The 19897-nt window shown below is 36.5% G+C and overlaps 1 protein-coding gene across 2 annotated transcripts in view; it reads left to right on the top strand.

The window, feature by feature from the left end:
* The first annotated feature begins 11216 nt into the window (after nt 1–11216).
* The window catches only part of LOC137405738 (cytoplasmic protein NCK2-like), a 39644-nt gene continuing 30963 nt past the window's right edge, over nt 11217–19897 (top strand). The window contains exons 1-3 of one of the 2 annotated variants that reach the window (XM_068092112.1): nt 11217–11292; nt 15632–15719; nt 17533–17657. In XM_068092112.1, coding sequence (XP_067948213.1) covers nt 15710–15719; nt 17533–17657 — 135 coding nt within the window. In that variant the 5' untranslated portion in view covers nt 11217–11292; nt 15632–15709. Of the gene's footprint in view, nt 11293–14599; nt 14862–15631; nt 15720–17532; nt 17658–19897 lie in introns of those variants that run through there. The other variant, XM_068092111.1, reaches the window with a different exon arrangement.

Genomic DNA, 19897 nt, shown 5'->3' with positions numbered 1-19897 from the left:
TCCTGAGCCTCGGCATTACCAGGCCTACATAACTATGACAAAAAGTAAGGTGACAGTAAGCACCTTTTTTATAAGTTTTTTCCTTACATTTCATAGATAACATATTATTATTTGCTATCTTTAATTACCTAGAATATTCATCAAAGGGTTACCGTAAGTTCTCAGGTTGAAGATAAAACTAACTGAATTATAGTCTATTTTCGGGAATGCTTGCTCCAAGATGTGACAATTTGAGCATACAAAGCAGGTCTTGAAATGAAATAAATGAGCCTGCAGAAGTTTGACTGTGCTCTTAGTGAAGCCGGATCCACAGCTTCTTTAATTTAGCAAAATGTTTAAAATCTCATTGTATGCATGTATTAATTATGCCATTCCAAAACTGTTCGCTATATTGGTGTGTGCGTCTAAAACTAGCCTTTGTGTAACCAATTAACGCAATGCGCTCCTTGTGCGATTTCTGTAACCAACACTGCCATGACATTCATATCACAGCGTTACATAACATATACAAAATGTTTACAAAACATATACAAATGTCTGGAAAGAGCAGCTAAAAAGGACAAACACCATAATTGTGCTATTTCTGCAGCTAATGCTGCCATGGCATTCATATTCGGCACGGTTTCAAAATACACACAAATGCACTGATAAGCAGATGAAAAAAGGTTTGTATTTATGTTTTGACATTGAAAACACTAATAAAAAAAGATGAACACTTTTGACCATGTAAATTTGGACATTGTTGTTGCAACGGATTCACGCCGATACCTCCGAAAGAAACTGGAAAACAAACAGTGAAAGAAATTTGCAACATTTCAAGTTCATGTGTTAGGTTGGTTTCGCAAAATGGCGCTTTAGTTATACGGTTCGTAAAGAGTAAAACTATAAATATTTAACAAAACTCTCCCAAATAAACACAATCAATAATGAACATAAATTATCAATGAACATCAATAAATAATCTATAAACAAAATGTCAAACCTTTAGTCAACAACAACGAGTCACTACGATTTTTACGCCCAGCAATAAAATCATAGCTAATGTTCGTGATACCAACAACTTGCCTTCAAAGTAACTAAACTTATATATCTGATGCATTCCAAGATGCAATAACAACTAATATTCTCTGTGGCAAACGACTAGCATCAAACTCTACTGAACCCCGTAAAACCAAGCTGGAGAGGTAGCACTAAGCCTTATCTTGGAGTTTGATAGATTATTCTAAGGCCGCTAGTAATTGCGAAGACATTTGAATGTATAAAGTATAAAAAGAATATTTAGATACACAAAAGTTATATAAAGTGTTATATACCCACGAATGAATGCCAATTCTGGTTTTTGGCAAACAGAGCTAAAAGAAGCTTCAAGATCTCTAACAAGCTTCATCACACCATTTGGCAGATTCCAATTCCGCAAGACGCCTTCTGGAATCACTTCGGCACCAGAGTTCTTTCAGAGGCAGATGAACAAGCTGTTGGAGGAACTCCCAGGAGTAGTATGCATGATGGACGACATTTTGGTTTTTGCAAAAGAGGATAAGGAGCATGACAGAAATGCTCCACAGGATGGAGAAGGCAGGAATGACGCTAAACAAATCCAGATGCGAGTTTAAGGAATTAATCTTCTTGGGTCATAAAATTACTGCAGATGGGATACAAGTAAATCCAGAGAAGGTCAAAGCAATACAAAACATGCACCCACCAACCAATAAAACATAATTGAAGAGCTTTCTAGGTTTTGTAAAGTACCTCAAAAAACTCAGTGGAAGACTGGCAGAGATAGAGTGACAATTGAAAGAGCTCAGTAAGAAAAGCAGTGTTTGGATCTGGAATACAGCACAGCAAGAGAGCTTCAAGATAGTCAAAGACAAAATAGCCAAAGCACGAACACTAGCAAAATATGAGCTAGACAGAAAACATAGAGTGACAGCAGATGCTAGCAGTTATGCACTAGGAGTAATCTTACCACAGCAGACAGAGAGCAGAGCGTGGCAGCCAGTTTCCTTTGTGTCCAGGAAGCTAACAGATGCAGAAAGGTCATACGCCCAAAAAGACAAAGAATCCTTGGCAATAACATGAGCATGTAAAAAGTTTGACTTTTACCTACTAAGAACTAACTTTGAAGCAGAAACAGGTCATAAGTCTTTGGTGAAACTGTTAAGAGAAAAAGATCAGAGAATCTCCCTTTAAGATGTCAGAGGTTTAGGATAAGACTGTTGTGATACAGTTTTGACATCTTCCATACACCTGGTGCGGAGATGTATCTGGCAGATATGCTTTCAAGACCTGAGGGTGAACCAACAGGAAAAGACTTGATAGAGGCACAGAGAGTTGAGATGCACCTTTGATCAATCCTACAGGCAGAGGATAGCTATGACGATATCATGATAGAAGTAATAACGAAGGCAGCCCAAGGTGATGAGATATATCAACAAATTATAAGGAGATCCATTGGAGATGGAATCAAAAAGGAAAAAAATATCGAGGTGACATGATCAGATATTGGTTACAGAAAGAAAATCTCATGCTAAAGGGAGATTTGATTCTATAGAATGACAAAAAAGCGATTCTAAAAACACTATAAATCACTATGATGAAAGGAATACACAGAGGTCACCAAGGGACGGATCGATGCATGAGAAGAGCCAGAGAGTTTGTGGTGGCTGAGAATGAGGAGAAACATTGAAGAATATATAAGAGGCTGCAACATATGTATATACATTAGAAAGATCGGAGATTACCCTTTAAAAAATACGCAGTTACCAGGAAAACCATGAACGGTTGTTGGCTCAGAGCTTTTTTAAGTTTAAAGGAAAGGATTATCTGATGGTAGTTGACCATTATTCAAGATGGATAGAAGTAGCAGAAATGTGTAACAAGACAGCAGAGATTACTGTAAAGAAGACGAAAAACATGTTCTCTAGATATGGTGTCACTCAGGTGATAAGAAGTGATAATGGACCTTGTTATGCTAGCAAACAGTTTAACACATTTGTCAGAGAATGGAATATTAAATCCATAAGAAGTAGCCCACACTATCCACAGAGCAATGGTTTGGCTAAACGAGCAGCACGCACTGTAAAAACAATGTGGACAAAAGAGAGAGAGAGAGAGAGATAAGAATCTGGCAGTTATGATTGATAGAAACGCTCCATTAGAAAGTGGAGTCAGTCCAGCAGAGTTGATGATATGAAGTGTGAAGTGCCCAGCTTTTGTAATCCTTGGTTACACAGCCCATCAAGAGCGTGTTATTCTGAGACAAAGGAACCCTTAATGTTATTCCACTTTTATATTAATATTTATGAATCCTGTTGTAAGAGTATTTATACGCCTCTTGCAGAACTACTCATATCCTTTTATATAACCATTTTTGACATGATCAGGAAACATAATTCTGGACTCTTGGTAGCCTGACACGCTGATTTGTTGTTCTAATTTTCTAGTCCCATCTATTTCACTGCATAGCATAAATGTTATTTGCTTATTTTTAATTACTCGCTTCCTGACTAGGAATTTTTGCAGCGCCCAATCGTCTAAGATCTACGGATATGGCAGTTGGCGCACATACGCCATAATGACTAGGCAAACATATATAAACATGCGCAAATCAGAAATCATGTGAATTCCATATTTTACTCATGCTTTAGGTATCACTCTGCTCTTGTATTACTTTTTATATTTTTAGACTTGCACAATTAGCACCAGCCATTGACTTGATTAGCCTTTATATAATTTAGGTTTTCTGCTATTGAAAGTTTGCATTTTCAATAAATATCATGTTTTAAAGTTTACCAGCTAAAACAAACCAGTCTGATTCTTGATAATAAATCTATACCTAAAATACAGTACTCTACATTCGTAAATCATAAACCAACTACTTGAACCATCAATCCAACAGTTATATCTACTAGTCCTAAATCACAGGACCATTACAGAAAGTCACTACGAACAAACATTCCTCAGGGCAAGTCATATTTTAACCTAAAAGAGTTTAGAGAAAATGACACTCAAAGAAACAAAGACAGAAATTATTGGCAGATCGAAGACATAGAGCCAAACAACAAGAAGATTTGGAGAAAGGCGATGCTGTGTGGGTGAAGAGAGGAAACTGTGATAAAGGAAGGGAACAATAAAAGAGAAAAGACAAGAGCCAGAAAGCTATAGCGTAATGATTGAAGGAAAATTAGTGAGAAGAAACAGGAAACACCTGAGAAAACTCAATATGGAAAGACTAGAAGAAACTACAACAAAAGAAAGCCCAGACCGGGAAGAAGTGGAAAAGCACAAAATGAATCAGAGAGTGAATGGGAGGATAATGCAGAAGAAAGCATAGACTCGGAGGAAGATCCTCCAGATCCAGACCCTCCGCAACAAGCAGAACATAGAATCACTAGGCCCAGAAGAGCAGTTTCAAAAATACACCTGTCACTGATTACAAATGGAACATGTCCTAGTGGGGGCCACCTATATATTCAATAACTCTAAACCAGATATTTTAATTGTTTTAGATGGAATTTGTGCTGAGATCTAACAGCTTACAAAAAGAAAAAAATTGAGTGTGGAAGAGATAGAAGTCAGTCATAGAGGCGGAGATACCTGGGAACAGACAGTAAGGAGAAGGAAAACTTTTGGACCAGCAAAGGTTCAAAAGCAATAATAGAAAACTTGAGATAAAAAAAACTTGAAGGGTAGAAAGGTTTATCTGGCCCTTGTTAGCACCATTGTACAAATACACACGGCACCATTACTGTCCCGGTAACACAACATGTCATGTCCAACAAAAATTAAATAAAAGAAAGGGAGATGTGGAACGGAGGCTATTAGAAAAAAAAGATGCATGCACATGAGAAAGGAAGAGACCGGTGAATAAAATGAAAGTGGTTTGCAATGGAGGAAGTCAAGAGTCGAAGTAGAGCAGAGCTTAGACAGGAGATACAACACGGACACCAAGATACTTATATGGTGAGTTATCATCTTTACAACACAATGCATTTAGCACAAATTCAATGCGTAAAAGTTTTGCTCGCTAAATGCAACTTGACCCTAAAACTAGTCATTCGCAGACAATCATAAATTTAACCCATTTTATATGCATGTACATACACATGTACTTTGAAATATCATAACTGCGTTAAACAAGGAACTACTATTAGCCCGAGACAATTATTATTTTTATGGTGTTGCTTTCAGAGTTTTAGCGAAAAAAATGAAAAGCTTTTGGAATTGGATGAGAGAATTAACTGTTATTGGTGTAAACAATTCCTTATCAATACGATTTTGTAGGCACTTTTCTATCGATCAATCAATATTATGGGTTCGCAAAGATTAAAGAATGTAAAAGTGGCGGTCAAATTGAGGTGGCGTTCAATTAGAGTGGGGCTTTATTTTTTAACCCTTCTCTAAGGGTGGCGGTCAAATAGAGGTGGCATTGAAATAAAGGTGGTGTTCAATTAGAGGTTTTACGATATATCTTAGACACTTGACAGATAACTGTATCAATCAATGATTGGAGGCCTGGTAGACCGTTTGACTGCAACCTGTCCAGATATTGCATAAACTAAGATATGAAACTGGTTACCATTGATGGAGGCAAGCCAGTTGACAAAGGACTGTATCAATCAATGATTGGAGGCCTGGTATATCTTTCGACTGCAGCTTGTCCAAATATTGCACAAGTTGTCACCGTACAAGCTCATAAAGAGTGTACTGTGCTACCTGAAATGTACTCGAGTCTAGTGTCACTTACTCAAGGTCTGAAAGCTCACCAAAAGGATATTTTGATTCAAATTGAGCTGATGGTGAGGCTCATCATTCTACAAGCGATTTAGTTTTTATGTATGGAGATGGAGCTATATCCTGGGTTAGTAAGTGGCAGAGCATTACTGTTTAGTCTATCGCAGAGGCTTGGGATGTGGCAAGGCTCCGGCCAGGCTGATGATATCCATCATAGTTGATCTCGCTTTGTACTTGCTGTGCAAATGTGTATGCTTCACAAAGTATGTCTTGGTAATTGCTGGAGTACCTATGTTCTTCTATTTGATACGATGCTAGTGATAGTTATTAATCTGCGATTTATTAATATTAGCCTCTTTGCTATATTTTCTTTTCAAAGGTTTTTATTGCGTTGGTTAAGCAACTCTTAAACTGTGCCGATGTCACAAATACATGTATTTTTGTTAGCATCTGAGGTTGGACAACTCCTGTGCTTGTGCCTTGTTTTTCTAATGGCGCAGCAATTTTCTAAGACATTAGCCTTTGCTGCTGGTGTATTGCGTGTGTAGAATTTGCTGTGCTAACATGCTTCAAGTTCCTGTGATGCCAACATGATTTGCATAATCCTACCAATGTATTTATTTGTTCTAGTTGGCCAATCAGTAGATTTCAACTTTCATTGTACAAACGATAAGCTTTTCAATTTTTTGAAAAAGCTTTTTAAATTCAGCACTTGAAACATAGATAGCTAAACACTAGTTTTTTAATGTGAGACAATGCTCATGACAATAATAAATAATAACATAGCAATGATCAGTTTTAGATTTGTAATAAAATATTTTTCTTCGGCTTTGCGGAGACCGTGGCCCAAATACATCGCCGGTTTTTACCTTACACCAACAGTGGTTTGCCTGATGAATAAATGAGCCAATTCATAAAATGAGACAATTAACAAAAGCAAAGAAATAGGAGTGCCTCTATAATACACAACTGTCTATGAATCTTGATAACGTTTTTATAAGTTGCAAAAATCAAACGCGAGCAAATACTAATTTGCAAGCATGGGATCGGCTTTACGAGCTATCATTGTTCAACCTGGTCTATTTCCGCAACGGATTCTATCATTAATTTTGTTCTCAGTTAATAAATTTGCCCACAGTCAAATTGCCCACAATTGCCTTACTCGTGGCCAATCCATTCGAGCAGCTGCGGATAAATCGTGCCTAACCAGTTTTGGCGAACTAGTTTTGGCGAACAAGATTGTTTGACGGGTCAACTAGCAGAGCAATCGCTTGACGATTAATTGCTTTAGGAGGCCACTTCCGATCTCCTTTGCGCTTGCAATCAATCGGCTAAAACATTATTTTATCAGCAGGGCTCTACCGTTTGCATTAGCTCCATATACTTCAGCTGATTTATTTATGCTTTGATATACTCTCTAAATAACATCGATATGTACCAAAATACTTTTAGCTGCCGCTTTCACCACCAACTCAACAAAAGTTTTTTTATGGATTATAATTACAACGGTTGCATGACAGCTAACGTAGTTAAATCTCGTTTTATTGTAGTTTATTTGTGGATTGATTAGTCTTTCAAATTGTAGTTTTGTCGTCTATGTGACAGTTGCATGATATACTTCGATAAATCATCTGATAATAGGTATGATTTCCATGCGATCTTATAGGTATGTTATGAGCTATCGCCAGTTATTATAGTGGAAAAACTAATAATCTTAGGCGCAACTCCCTTTTCCCGATATGAGGGATAAACTTATTTGTTTTGTTTTTTATGTAAGACAGCTGTTGCTGTGAATTGTACAATGCTATTGTGCTACAGATGTATGTAGGCTATAAATATGAGAAAATTACTTGTCATGTCCAATATATTGACCAATTTTAAAGTTATTTGTACTCATATACTTAGTATATACTTCCTCTAAAAGAATTTGTTTGTTTCACGAAAGTACTTGATTAAGTTCTATTTGTTAAGATGTGAAATGCTCTCCAATGAGACGTACCTCAATGGCAAACCTAGACTCAAGTAAAGATTGGTTAAAAATCTGAATTTTTTGTGTGAACTTCTTTGATGAAATGAAAAACGACTTATCAACTACAAATTTTTCTGCTATCAGTCCAGTCTAACTTACCAGTAGTACTAGTCAATCTATAATAACAACAACAGCCTCTTGTATTTTACATATAGGTTTAAGGATTCAATGATCTTTTAATGTATAAATGGCTGAACAGTCTGATTCAGTGACTTTCAATTAGTGTGCCCTAATAGATTGTCAGTTTTGCCCTGAAAATATATGAAAATAAATGGCATTTTCGAACTTCACTTATATTATTATTGGCCATTATCTGTCGATCTGTTTGCTTTTTCTGTTATAAAGCACGAAGAAACAACTATATGCACATATACTGCCAGGCTTGGTAAAGTGTCCGATTTGCTCAGTCGGTTGGAATGTCAGTCTAATAAAATGAATTTCATGACTTTAAAGGAGCAAGAGCTCATTGAAATGAAACAAGATTATGGTTTAAAGCTAAATTTTGCTGATCATCATTTGGACAGCTTCTAGTTATCTGTTGCTAAAGAGTTTCCCATTTTGGACCACAAAGCCATTTTATATTTTCTTCTATTTTCAACCATATATCTGTGTGAACCGAGCTTTTCAAACTTGACCGCAATAAAACTAGAACCAAAGAAAGACTGTGAGCTGTTCATATGTCTTTCTAATATTCGTGCTAGGATAGCCATTCTGTGTTCACCTAAACAGGCATAGGTATCACACTGTGTGAGTGGATAGATGCATTAATAGACTTATTAACTCTGTGTTACTCTATTAGAGTGCTATTCTGTGTCATTTTGGTTGGTTGGGCCCAAAAATTTGTAAATGTAAAAAATGCATTGAGATTAAAAAAAGTTAAAACCCACTGGTCTAGCTAATGCTAAGCTACAAGAGCAGCTCATACATGTAAATAGAGCAGATGGTCTCCTAAGACAACTTCAAGTTTTCTAACAAAGTGCGTTGAGTAATGATTTAGTTAATTGAGTGCAGTCTGCGGTACTTGTTTGAATTAGTAGAGCAAACAAGAGGTATTAGCAGCTGAAGAAACAAAGTTTCTAGGTTAATTAAGTCTATTACCATATTGTTCCAAGCTTCAACATTATGTTACAAACCAACTAAAACATAATGAAGCTCACAGGAAAGTCAACAAAGTTTAATTCTTATCAGATCTTGCACTGATCTTTGACTTTGCTAAGTTAAACTATTAGCAAACGTAGGAGAGATCAATGGTGGATTTGCCAAAATTATACTAACAATAAAGTTGATTGTAATTTGCTTATAGCTTGCCCTGTTCTGAAGCTAGGCTGATAGCACGTTTGGTATGGATCAATTGCCCATCATGAAAACTGCTTGTAGTCGTGACTCAATGACTAGCTGAGCAATTGTTCACATACTGGCTCGATGCAGTAAATATTTTAGAATGCTCAAGACTTTCGGTGGTGTATGTACGACTTATAACTTGTTTGCCAAAGTTTTTCCTCAAGTTTAGTATCAGTTGTGCATTGTTGTCATACTCCATATTTCTGCAGCACAAAGCATAGGGTTCAAAGGTTACAAAGCTGATGTTTTATCATGACTGTATGTAATATAACTGTTGCTCATGAGTGTCTTATTTCCGCTAAAATGCATTTTGGGTAGAATAGAGCAGATGTATACATGGGGCCTGCCAAGTCATTTATGCATTCAATATGCAATAATGATAGTGTTTTGATGTTTTAAACATGAACTCGCACACAGTTTTGAGAGCTTTTTATCAGAAAGAATCTGTATTTTCTATCTGCAATAGTTTTTGATGTTTGAGGTCATCTGACTGCCAGGATGTTTAAAGATTAAAATTGACAGAAGTTGATCACGGTGAAAACGCTCACACAATTGGAAGTGAGATTATGATGTCTATAGTTGCAAATGGAACGTCAAAATAGAAACGCGTAACACAGCAATCTAAACACAATAACCGATACCAACTCGTCAAGTCATTTCGGCACTTTTTTCTGAGTTTTTTAACCACGATCATAATCTTGAAACGTTTTGGCAGTCAAATCACCTCAACCACAAAAAAACAATTGCAAATTTTAGAAAAATACCGATATTTTCTGATAAAATCTTATAAAATTTTGGTAGTTCATCTTCAAGCTACCTGTTTAGCACTTTTGCAAACCGCCTCTGCTACACCAAGTGTGGATGATGTTATTATGTGGGTATGCTAGCTAATTCTGACTACAACATAAGCCTGTTGGATCATGATAGTTCATCTGCATCATGAAATATGTGACTTACCACAACAAGTCGCAATTTGACAAACCAAAAATGGATCAACTTCATTTTGTCTTTATGGAATGCACAATGCATGAGGGCTATATTTCTTAATAAGCAAAGCAGATTAATGCATCATATTTTCGCCACACAAGTCTGAGTCTAATCAACCCTTTTGGTACAGGCGATATTTTTGACACTTCCATCTTTGCAAGTTATATTATCATCTTACGAAGCTTTATTAGCGAGATAACAGAAATCTTCAGACCGCAGGCTTTTGTTTTTTTAGCGTTATAATCCAAATTGTCAAAAGATTTGTCAGACGAGTTTTTAATGAATATAAAATTTGTTGGCAGTATTTAAATCAAGTGATGAAAATTAGCATATTGAGGACAACAACAGACTGACAAGCTATAAAATAAAACATGAAATTTTTCAAGTAAGCTAAAAATATAAAGTCAATGGTTATAGTTCACACAACCATTAATGAAAATTAAAATAGAGTATACTGCACATATGCTAGTTTTATTAATGTGTGATGCGCTGTGCTATTACAGCAGTCATCCTTAGGTTACTAGTTTAAACAATATTATTACAATATTATTTAAATAATTATATTATTGAACAATATTATTTCCTTGCGGAAAATCGGCAAAACATGATGACAATAGCTAAATTTTTATGCCACTTACTTTTTCAAAAATTTGCTTACATGTAAATTACAATTTAAATTTGGTCTTACAATACGTTAATCAAAATCACTTAATCTCTCTGTTGGGCAGCTTTAAAAAGTGTAAATTGTAAGCTTGGATAAATTTGTCACTTAGCATCTGATGTGTTATGGTAACATTGTGTCTACTTTGTTAGTGATAAAGATTCTAAAAACAAGCATTTAATTAGCTTGTATAGATACATTGATTGATGGATTAATTGATTGTTAGATTGGATGAGCATCTTTGTCACTAGTGGAGGCATGACTGCTATATGAGTGTGTAATGTTTTGTATTGTTGGAGGGCAAAGAGTCAATTTAGAGTGTTGATACAGTTTTAATGCTTATGCACCTTTGTAAGGAGGTTTTACATTGGGTTTTTTAACTGTGTTGAATTTAAAAGAGTTTGACGATTTAGGACATAGCATTCCTGAGTGGATTTATTTTTATTTATGTATATTTATTCTTGCAATCTACATTTTTAGACGCAGCATGTTGATGGAATGTAATGTTTGGCAAGCTCTAGTATTTTACATATAGAACAAGGTAAGTGGTTATCTAACATGTAAACCTCAGTCGCTTGTAGTACATATGCACTTTTCTATGGCTAAGGCCTACAAAGGAACATTAAATTTTAACAGAATTGATATCAAAACATACATGTAGTCAGTCCTTACTGATTGGCAGATTCGCTTAATGACTTGGAGTTACTTTCCATACACATGTTGCTAATATTACCATTACTTGTAAAATAAAATTAAAAATTAATTGAAAATAAATGAAGGATTTAAGCATATTAAATACTGATTAACTAGTAATCTAACTATTCTGTGATTTTGCACATCTTTAGAATTCGTGGTGCGCAGTGCAATTTGCTTACTCGTCGACCTGATAAAACAATAGGCTAAGCTGCTTTGAATAGTCGGAGTTGTCTCATCTTGACTAGTCTACAAACTACATAAAACAATTTTATTTAGAGTTGCTTCCTCTTGTTTGTTTTTTACGAGGAGCTTGTAGAGCTCTGTATATATATAGATAAAGCTTTCTGGCGGTATGGTCTGTTCCCTGACTTTTCTCTCGAATGCTCAGTTGAAATACTTTACTATAATGAGAGCAGTGTCCGTTTGACCAAAGCCATGGTTGGGGTATGAAAAAAACAGATTTCATTTTACATGATTTGAACCCTTGGCATTCAGCTTTGCCACCAAGCGTGCTGCCAATCTTTGACCTATGTTTTAGAGTTATTGTATTTTATATTTGTTCTCTGTTTCTTATTGGCACACCTGACGATCTCTCATCGCACACCTGCCTGCCAGAATTTTAGTACAGTCTAAGCACTCCTACAATGTAAATAATCCGTTCCAGGAACTTTTGCGTCATAGGGCTTTTACGCTATAAGAACAGCCAAATACATGTAAATTGCCTAATCCATTCCAAGATCTTTCCAAACTCTCCATTTTGGTCATACAAAAAGGAAAAACTTGACGTAAGCTTTTTAATTTGTGGGTTGTACCGTAACTGCGTTATGATTGGTTTGCATCAACAACTTTTCTCCTTTTTCTGATCAATTTCACTGGTTTACAGAGAATGATCGTGATAATCTTACAATGAGTTGATGGGGAGTACGCGTCTTCAATGTCCATTTACAACGATTTGCTTATTTTTTTTCTAAACAACCAAGTCTATTCTGCGAAGTAAAACTAATAACAAATATTTTATACATCTACAATAAAGCAGAACAATAAAATATTTTTACTATAAAAAAGTGGTACTAACATTTTGTCGTCTATTTATATCCAGGGGTCAAGGTTAGGATAAAAGCGAACTTTCGACAATGCTTCAACTCGTGACATTCAGATCGGTGAACCGACGCTATAACACCTGCACCAATCGATCGTCCTACAGTATTTACTAACAAATGCGCAGCTACAATTATATGGTTAATTCCAAACTTTCATATTACATTGAGGCATGGGGCAATGCACTTCCCACCCATCTTACAAATTGAATAACATTTCAAAAACACATGATAAGGACCATTCACAAAAAAACCCTGCCTCACCCACACCAAACCTCTTTTCAAATAATCATCCATACTCCCTATCAGTTCACCATATTCATACCGCATTATACTTTTAGCCCATCAAGAATTTTAATGTAATTACATCCCTCACCCAATATACCAAGCCCGATTCTCAAATTCCTGTCTAAATCTCCCACAATCTTCTTCCCGTGCAGGCCATCGCGGGGTGGATTACCAACAGGCCATTTTTTGGAACCAACTTCCTAAGTCTATTAAAGGCATAGAGAATGTGGCCAGTTTCAAGAGAGAACTTAGGTTGCATCTTTTAACATGTGAATAAAACCGATGACGACAAACCCAATGCCCCGACTAGCTATGCTATTGCGCATTATGGGCTTCATCACTCTTCCAGTTTCTTTTTTTTTTGCTTAAAGGTTGACTTTCAATAAAATTCTCATTACAGTTATTTGGTATCAAAAGATTCACCATGTCCTACTCTGTTGTGTTGTAGGTGCCAAATATGTGGAAATGTGATTACAAGCTCTTAAAAGCTCAAAAACGAAAAGCCGCCGTAGATTGGAATCTCTTTATTTCTCTGATGTAGTCATTATAGTTTGGTTATTGTCCTGTCACATGATGTTCTCAATAAAAAGCTCCATATAAAAGGCCAATAAAAAGCTCAATATAAAACTCATCGTAGCACTAGTTTATGACAAACACTTTGAGTTTTACCGAAGACCCCGTATCAAATATAGATGTTCGCTACTTTACAGTTATGTTTCGGCTTGAACTAATCGTCAAGTCGTAATCTGATCATGTGACCCAATACTTCGAAAGTAATTTTTGCAGCACTTTTCGATTATCACAGGTGATTAACAGGCTCGTCATGATTATCAGACAATGATATGCATTCTTTTGAGCTAAGGTTAAAAGGTTTAACGATTTTTTATGGTAAGTTATAAGATATCATTGCTAAAAGTGACAACATTATAAAGAAGATAAAATAGACGCGTAAGAACAATAGACATGGTTTTATTGAATGCGTGAAGTATATTTGTGAAAATATTTGGACGAATAAGGTTGCATGAAAGTGTAAAAAGAAACCATCTACCACAACTACGTCATATTTGAGCCGTTTTGGAGAGAGAATCCAAACTACGGCGGTCTCGTGTGGCTGCGATTAGCTGTTCGCTTTTGAGCTTTTTAGAGCTTGTAATCACATTCCCACATATTTTGCACCTACAACACAGCAGAGTAAGACATGGTGAATCTTTTGATATCAAATAACTGTAATGTAAATTTTGTTGCAAGTCAACCTTTAACTAATTTTGTTGATGAAAATAAATCACAAATTACTTATTCTCTGTTTTTTTCGACACCTCTGACGATCTATCATGACAAACCGCAATGTCATAGAAGTTTTATAATACATAAAACGGTATACGTACATGCACGTAGTTTTTTCTTTCACAAGTCCGGCAAGATATGTTACAATTCAAATAGAATTTAGAAGTTGCCCCCACTTGACACTTTGCGTTAAATGGATCATGCAAATGTAGCATAAACCAAAAACTTTACGTAAGTTATTTATATTATCTGGAATTTACGTTATAGCAGGCATACGTTATAGGCGTATCTACTGTACATGTATATGGGAAGTGTCTACTGATTATGAAGTTGTCTTCTTTTTTTTGATCTTCTGATTGGCCCACTCAAAATACCTTCACGGGTCATGCACTTAGCCGACTGGCACTCAAAATCTTCCTATTGTAAATTATTAGCAGAGCCATTTAAGAAAGACTTGTTCAGTGGGCTAGTTGTCTGTCAGTAGTAACCTATCATTCATTCAAGTCTAGATAGATACTTATCACCTCTGTCGTACAGCTGCATGAGCTTTCTACATGACACTATCTTGCTGGATTATATTCATTTAGCTACCACCGTTCCCAGGATTATCCCACTTTGTGTCATCTAATGATCTTGGGTTTTGAGGTGTCACTCTCAGTTAGCCATTTGAGTTAGCCAGTTGTGTCAACCTCACACTAGCAATATGGTTGGAGGTTCGGGCTCCACTCCGTGTCTTGACAAATGGGTAAGATCTCTGCTTGATACACTCAGGAGCTCGCTGGTCATGTTTCAGGCTGTGTTCATATGGAAAGATCACACTAGTGTCAAGTTTTTTAGCTTTGTTTGGCTTGCTCTGTTTTTTGGTTATCTTACCCCTTAATGCACCACTTGTAATATAGAATTTATCAATGGTTTATATCATTTCTGAACTTATTAGCTTTACTTTTCATGGTTTTGAGTCTATTAAATTCTTACTTTTAGAAGCCTTATCAAATTCTGAAAGAGGATATTTGTAAAAAAAATGTATAAATTCGAATTTTTGTGCGGTGGTTTACTAAAAGAGATTTTGATAAAAAGCAACTTCAATACTTTTTGTCAGAGTTAATAACCTCTCCGTGTACTACTAAAAACCTAATGGCGAGGGAACTCTGCTTCCCTCTGCGTTAACTTTTCAGAATGAGTGTCATCATGCCACTGGTTACCATCAAATTCGTGTGGTAGCGAGTCGCCAGTCCCCTAACCACTGTATCAATAATATCATGGTTTAATATGAACTATGAATTTCCCACCCTAGCCTTTATCTGTCAGTCAAGTCATAAAAGGAAGATACTAGTCGGTAGACGATTATAATAACTCTAAAATCTAAAAAATGTCAGTCCTTTTTAACGTTTTTTACATCCATTTCTTGCACTTCTTTCACCTTGACCCATATACAATAGCTTAGAATATAATTACATTTTTATTGACGCAGCAATATTGCCCTATTTGACCCCTGCACTGACCTTTTGGTTGTAGAGTACAAGGAAGAGTGGAGGTAGTAGTTGGTCTCTCAAATCTCTCAAAGGCAGCCGCTGGTCTCTAAAATCGCTGAGGATGTCCTCGAGTAAGTATCATAGGTTTAGTTTATCATATTGTTTGCGTTCTACTGCGTCAGCAGGTAGATTCTTTACCTGGCTTGATTACGGTAATGTACTGTTAGTTCAGACTGATAGTGTCGTTTGTCCGTCTGCTGAGTTATTTTAAAGAACAAAGTCATCTATCCGAACCCGTTTCAGAGAACGATGACGCTCTACGTTCTATTGACAGCTAAGTAGGGGATCATGGGAAATAAGATTGCTAATCCTAGCATTGTCCTTACCGCTTTCATGGTGAAATATTCACGTTGAAAATTTCATTTTTAACATTTCTAACTTTGTTTTTGTTTTGAAAAGTTACAAGAATTGAGAGACGTTTGGTAAAACTTTTTCTTTATTAAACATTCTTCAAATCAGCTTGAAGTTCTTTAGAATGGTTTAGACTTTATTTTAAAATGTTAAGGTGTGGGTCGAAAGTCAAACAAGCAAATTAAAATATAAGGTAATTAGCTTTTGGCTTCATTCACAGATTTGTACCCTTTGTGCACTTCAGTCGTTAAACTATTGTTGGCAAAACTGCAAATCTGTTTCTGTATGGGAAGTAAACTGAAGATATCTTACTTAGTTCTAGACTTGTCTCAGAGTTGAGAATAAATAAATCATAACCCTGATATATCAGAGTAATGATTTATTGCAACTGTCAGTTGCACACCGTTGTTCATTGGGAACATTCACATCCTGAGCATATCCTGAGCAAGACATACTCTGTAGACGGAACTTTCTCATCAGCTATCCATGTTGCTCATTCACATTTAATTTTATATGATACTCTCGGAGCTGCGCACTAACAGTCTGTGCTGCGAGAGCCACCATGTTCTGAGTCTCATGCGAAACCAGCATTATTATCCTATGATTTGGTAGTTGAACAGGGCACTGTCAAACCACCCGCGTATCCTGTCACGATTATTCAGTAGACTTGACTGTTTATGATCCTTCAAGCGCTAGACATTGGAAGCCTTACCAGGAGTGGTGCACTTCATCACTCTCCATATTCGTCATACTGGCCTGCCATGTTCTGACTGATTACTCGGTATTTCATGCGATGAGTAACCCTCTTGTACTGAAGAGACATACTTGGTTGGCTTTTGATGTGGCTGCTGCAACAGGCAGACCCTCAGTCATGGTGTCGCTGTTTATTGTGTGTCCTTGAAGGGAGGTTATGAAGATCAATGTTTTGGTACTCCAATGTTTGGCTAAGGGTAGTGTGTGCTGATGGTTATAGGTTATATGGACTGAACAAATGTGTCAATGTTGTCTATGCTGCCCAACAAGCTGTTAATGTTGTCTTTATACAGCAGTCGTTTTTTCAATAGTTCGAGCTTTTTCTGTATATTGGCCAACAAAATCATAACACCACTCTCATTCCTTTTTCACCTTCTTTTAGAAAATATATATCACAGTTACTGTAGTGGGTTTATCCTTTCGAACATCGTTTTAAAACTTAAATGGTAGATTGAATTATTTTGCTAATAAAATTAGTCAGTGAAATGCAAGCATTTTCATTTCAAAAGCATTGCTAACCACCATTGCGTGCTGGACTGAGTGTGCGTGTCATTGAAGGCAAATGGTGAATATATCATCGCTAGGCATTGTCTCTATATGCGCTTTGACGCTTTCATGGATGATCTCCATTTTGTCCATATGTGATCGTGTCTGGCTGCAGCTGATTGACAGCTCATTTTACTATTGCTACCTTATCAGTTGTAAGACAGCATAGGAAAGCAATAGTCACAACTTGTCTAGCGTTGCTGGCAGGAACTGATGTGGTTATATGATACACAGGTACAGGGGCTGAAGAACAAATGGTCATGGCCAAATATGACTACAAGGCGAGGGACAAGCAAGAGTTGAACATCAGTAAAAACGAAAAACTCATTCTGCTAGATGACAGCAAACACTGGTGGATGGTAAGAGTATAGGGGAAAAGGAGGGTTACAGACCTTCACTTATCTACTGTTCTGATTTACTATGCTTGGTATAATTTCATGGAGTACATATAATGGTTACTTTTGAATAAGCAGACATACATATTCAAGTTTTTATGAAAGTTTTATGCCCGATTTCATTGCCTGTTGTATTACAAAGGCGCGACGCTGTGACCTCGGTGGCAGCCATGACTGATCTGCACTGCTGCCATTTTTTACTATTATTGCCATTTCTGACTATTGCTGCCACTTGTGACTCGCTGCCGTGTGAATCAAGTTATGCTATTAACAGTGTCTGTGTAGTTTTAAAGTGCACACAAAATATTCTCACAAGTGCTTAGTATACTGAAATCCTATTAATTGAGTAATAAGATATAGGCAGCTTGTTAAATTAAGTTGATGAGGAGGTTTGCGCATTATCTCTGTTGTGAATTCAATATTCGTTGACTTGGATGAAACCTGTTTGAGCATGTCATGCGCTATTATCTCGCAGCCTGTCGTCTCGTTTTGATGATTTAGTGTTACACAATGACATTGCTGCATGGGAGTCATTTTTTAAAGGTTAGTAAACTGGGCAGGGCTAGTTTGCACACAATAGCAAGTGTCTTTTTAGTGGATAGATCGGTTGTTTATTGTGCACAGTTATGTGGAACCTCTTGGCTAACGGTGTCATAAGGCATTGAAGAGACAGAACAAAGGAAACAAAAGAATTGTCTGATTAGCTTGTGTTTTAAGAGCCTCCTCAAGGCTTCGGAAGACCGGGTGGTACGCACAGACCTTCAGCTCAATTGATAGATTTTTTTTAAGGTACACCATGTCCTGGGGTCAATATTTACTATTAGCGAATATGTTCGCGTGACATCAATATGCATCGCGAGGCTTATTCTTTTGTTTTATGTTTCTAAATGTAGGGTAGGGCCCTTGAGTGTTAAAATGATAGTTTTCATTTCAAGTTGCGCTTTTCAACACTCAGACAATCAGTACGGCTCGTCGCCTCATCATCTGTTGAGTGACATTTGCACTAATGAGATCATTTGAGAATTTACAGATTTGGGCCTATGCATGAATACCCCAGGTCGTGGTGAGTTGGTCTTCAATCAGCAAGCCTTTCATGTTGAACTGCTGTTTGTCAGGCAATATACTAATGAGAAACTAGCTGTATTTTTTATGGAAAACAAACAATGACGTAAGAAAATAATCTTTTTGTATGGTCAGCAGTCATAAGTGAACGTAAATGCACTGCAATTGAGTGATTCTGTTGCTCCTACTTGTCAATACTAACTACGATCTTACTCTTTTGGTCATTGTTGACACTTTTCTAGATATTTATGGTTTATACTAATCGATTTGTCCTATGTTTCGAAAAACCTTTTTTTTCCAAACTACCACAATCGTTGCAGCAATAGGTCACCTTACAGATGTGTTTGTATTATGGTGTGCTGATTTGTGGCATTTTTTGGTTTTTGTAGGGAAAATTTTTTTTCCAATCGCACCTACCTTAAATATTAAAATGAAAGAAAACCGCTGACATCAGCAAGAACAGCTGTTGAAGTAACAGTATTGCTCATGTCAACTAATTTAAATGAAAAGAAACGTATTTCTTTTCATACCACAACAATATATTTTATCTGCCATGACTAAACATCCGTTGTCTGGTCACACTCATCTACTCCATTGTTACGGCTAAGGGCAACTCATTTCCTGATGCTGTATAGTTTATGGATTGTCTAAAATCCAGACCGGGGCTAGTTCTGCATAAAAACCTTTCACCGGAATACCAAATAGCCGACAACTTGGTGTTTTTGTACAGATGCCAAGGTCAAAATTGGCAGAATGCAGCCGAAGGCGGCATGAGTGTTGCGACATAAGGAGAATCCTGAGCAGCCGAAATATTGCGTTAGTTTGGTGATGATTTAATTCTATAGAATGTTGATTAACTTTAGCAAAATTGATTCATGTGACCAATTGCCATTGTTTGTCGTGAATATATCAGGGGGTATGGAATATGACAACACGACTTGAGCGATATACAAAATGATATGTATCAAGATCTATATACCAATTAGTGATGTTAGATTGTCATTGGCTTTTATTGGATATTAGCTAGGGAGTTAATTTGGTTGGAGGTCATTTAAAACAATTAGCTTATTACAAAACAGTAGATTTATCATGTATGTGGCAGGATAATTTCCAGTTGTTTTTAAAGATTCAAAGGTCTTGTC

The sequence above is a fragment of the Watersipora subatra genome, chromosome 10 (genome assembly GCF_963576615.1).
Source record: "Watersipora subatra chromosome 10, tzWatSuba1.1, whole genome shotgun sequence".
In the NCBI taxonomy this organism is placed as follows: Eukaryota; Metazoa; Bryozoa; class Gymnolaemata; order Cheilostomatida; family Watersiporidae; genus Watersipora; species Watersipora subatra.
This window is presented reverse-complemented; position numbering and strand designations above follow the sequence as displayed.